Here is a 1620-nt window from a genome sequence, read left to right on the forward strand (position 1 = left end):
AATACAAATAAACTACAATAGAAGAAATAAAGTGTTGGCAACAACAATGTCCTGGTAGAGCATCCCTAAAACCCTAAATATGGCATAATCTAATGTCATTATTTAACTTCCTTTCCTTGTAACTTTAAGAAATGTGAACTGTCATCAGAACTTCATTGTACTTTGTAAAATATGTTTTCTTTAGAGAATCTGTTAATACACATTTTAATGTAGAAGCAGTTTATTTAAGGGACCCAGCCTCTTTTCTCATTTGTCTAGTACTGTTTTTCCTGAAAAGCAAAAGTGAGTGATTAAAAAAAAATGCAATATTTCTTAGTACTCGATTAATCACCAGAAGAATTGATAGAATACTGGAATACAAAAAATAATTGTTTACTTCAGCCCTGATCACGATACAGGGTTGCCACTTTTAAAATATTTCAACATGTCCTTATGTACACCTCACTGTATCTTTGTCTATATTCTTTTTACTGAGGCCAGGTTTGAATGGAATCTATTAAAGATAAATAAAAGTACAATTGCAGGATATTTACAGTTGTTTCAAATAGGAAGCTGCCTGGCGAGAAAGGATTTGTTCAATCTGTCAACAGTCACCAATGAGATTGTGGTGCTTCTTAATAAATGTCAAAGAGCCTTAATTGTATAATTTAAGCATTTTTCTCCCTTAAGGATTTTTTTCACACATATTTTATTAAATATTAGGAATTATTTTTTCTGCAAAGCCTTACTTAAACTGATAATGTTATTGTATCAAACCAGAACCAAACCACTAAAGCAGGTGTCTTTTAGTGTTTTTTTTTTTCATATCTTATAAAAACTACTGATGAGAAAAAAAAAAGCTGTGGAGGGTTTTTGTAATGTTCACAAAGGATTTGACTCAGTGTGCTTCTCTTGCAGCACAGTAGTAAACTGCACTGTGCTCTTTTCTTGCACTTGCAATAATGAGAGAGCCATTCTTTGCTGTAGTTCCTCCCAAGTCTCCAAATAAATTAAAATCTGCTTCATATGCTTTCTCCATGTTGACAGTTTTATAGTAGAGATATCCGATGAGCTTCATAGCTGTGTCCCCCTGTGAGCGCTGGTACCAGAGCATCACCCTGTAGTCTGTTTTATTATGGCTGCAGAAAATCTGCACTCTGTCTCCAGGATCAGTGATGAGATCAGAGTGAGACTGACGGACCTCCAGAGACAGACCACAACCTGCACCGAATGAAAGATGAATCATTGGGGTTTATATTTTTGTATTAGGTTGGTATAGACAGAAAATGAACTATCAAAGATTAAACCTATTTAGTTTTTACCTGAGAGGCAGAAACAGAGGATCAAAAGGTAAATCATCTTGTTGTATATAGAACAAGATTGAGAAAATGTTGTGCACATTAGTCCCGGTAATCTGACTGATCATCTCTGTGATGAAGATGATTGGTTACTGTACTAATGTTACTGCAGTTTCAAGAGGAAGGGGAGGGGATAAGTATAAGCAGCCTATGAGGAGGGGTCTCCCCAAGTAAACCAAAACTGTTAGATTATTGTGTACATGAACACATTCTATTCAGCACACTGCTACACAGCATAGATTTACTGCAAGAATCCCAAACAGTGTGACAATCATTGATTTGT

At 35.2% G+C, this 1620-nt stretch overlaps 1 gene segment (V, D, J or C); it reads right to left on the reverse strand.

Annotated features, from left to right (window-relative positions):
- Positions 1–877: 877 nt before the first annotated feature.
- LOC121526525 lies at positions 878–1338 on the reverse strand. The segment is given in 2 exon segments: positions 878–1200; positions 1302–1338. Coding segments are annotated over 2 exon segments (360 nt in total).
- Between the last annotated feature and the right edge of the window lie 282 nt (positions 1339–1620).

This window comes from Cheilinus undulatus, linkage group 18 (genome assembly GCF_018320785.1).
Source record: "Cheilinus undulatus linkage group 18, ASM1832078v1, whole genome shotgun sequence".
NCBI classification, from domain to species: Eukaryota; Metazoa; Chordata; class Actinopteri; order Labriformes; family Labridae; genus Cheilinus; species Cheilinus undulatus.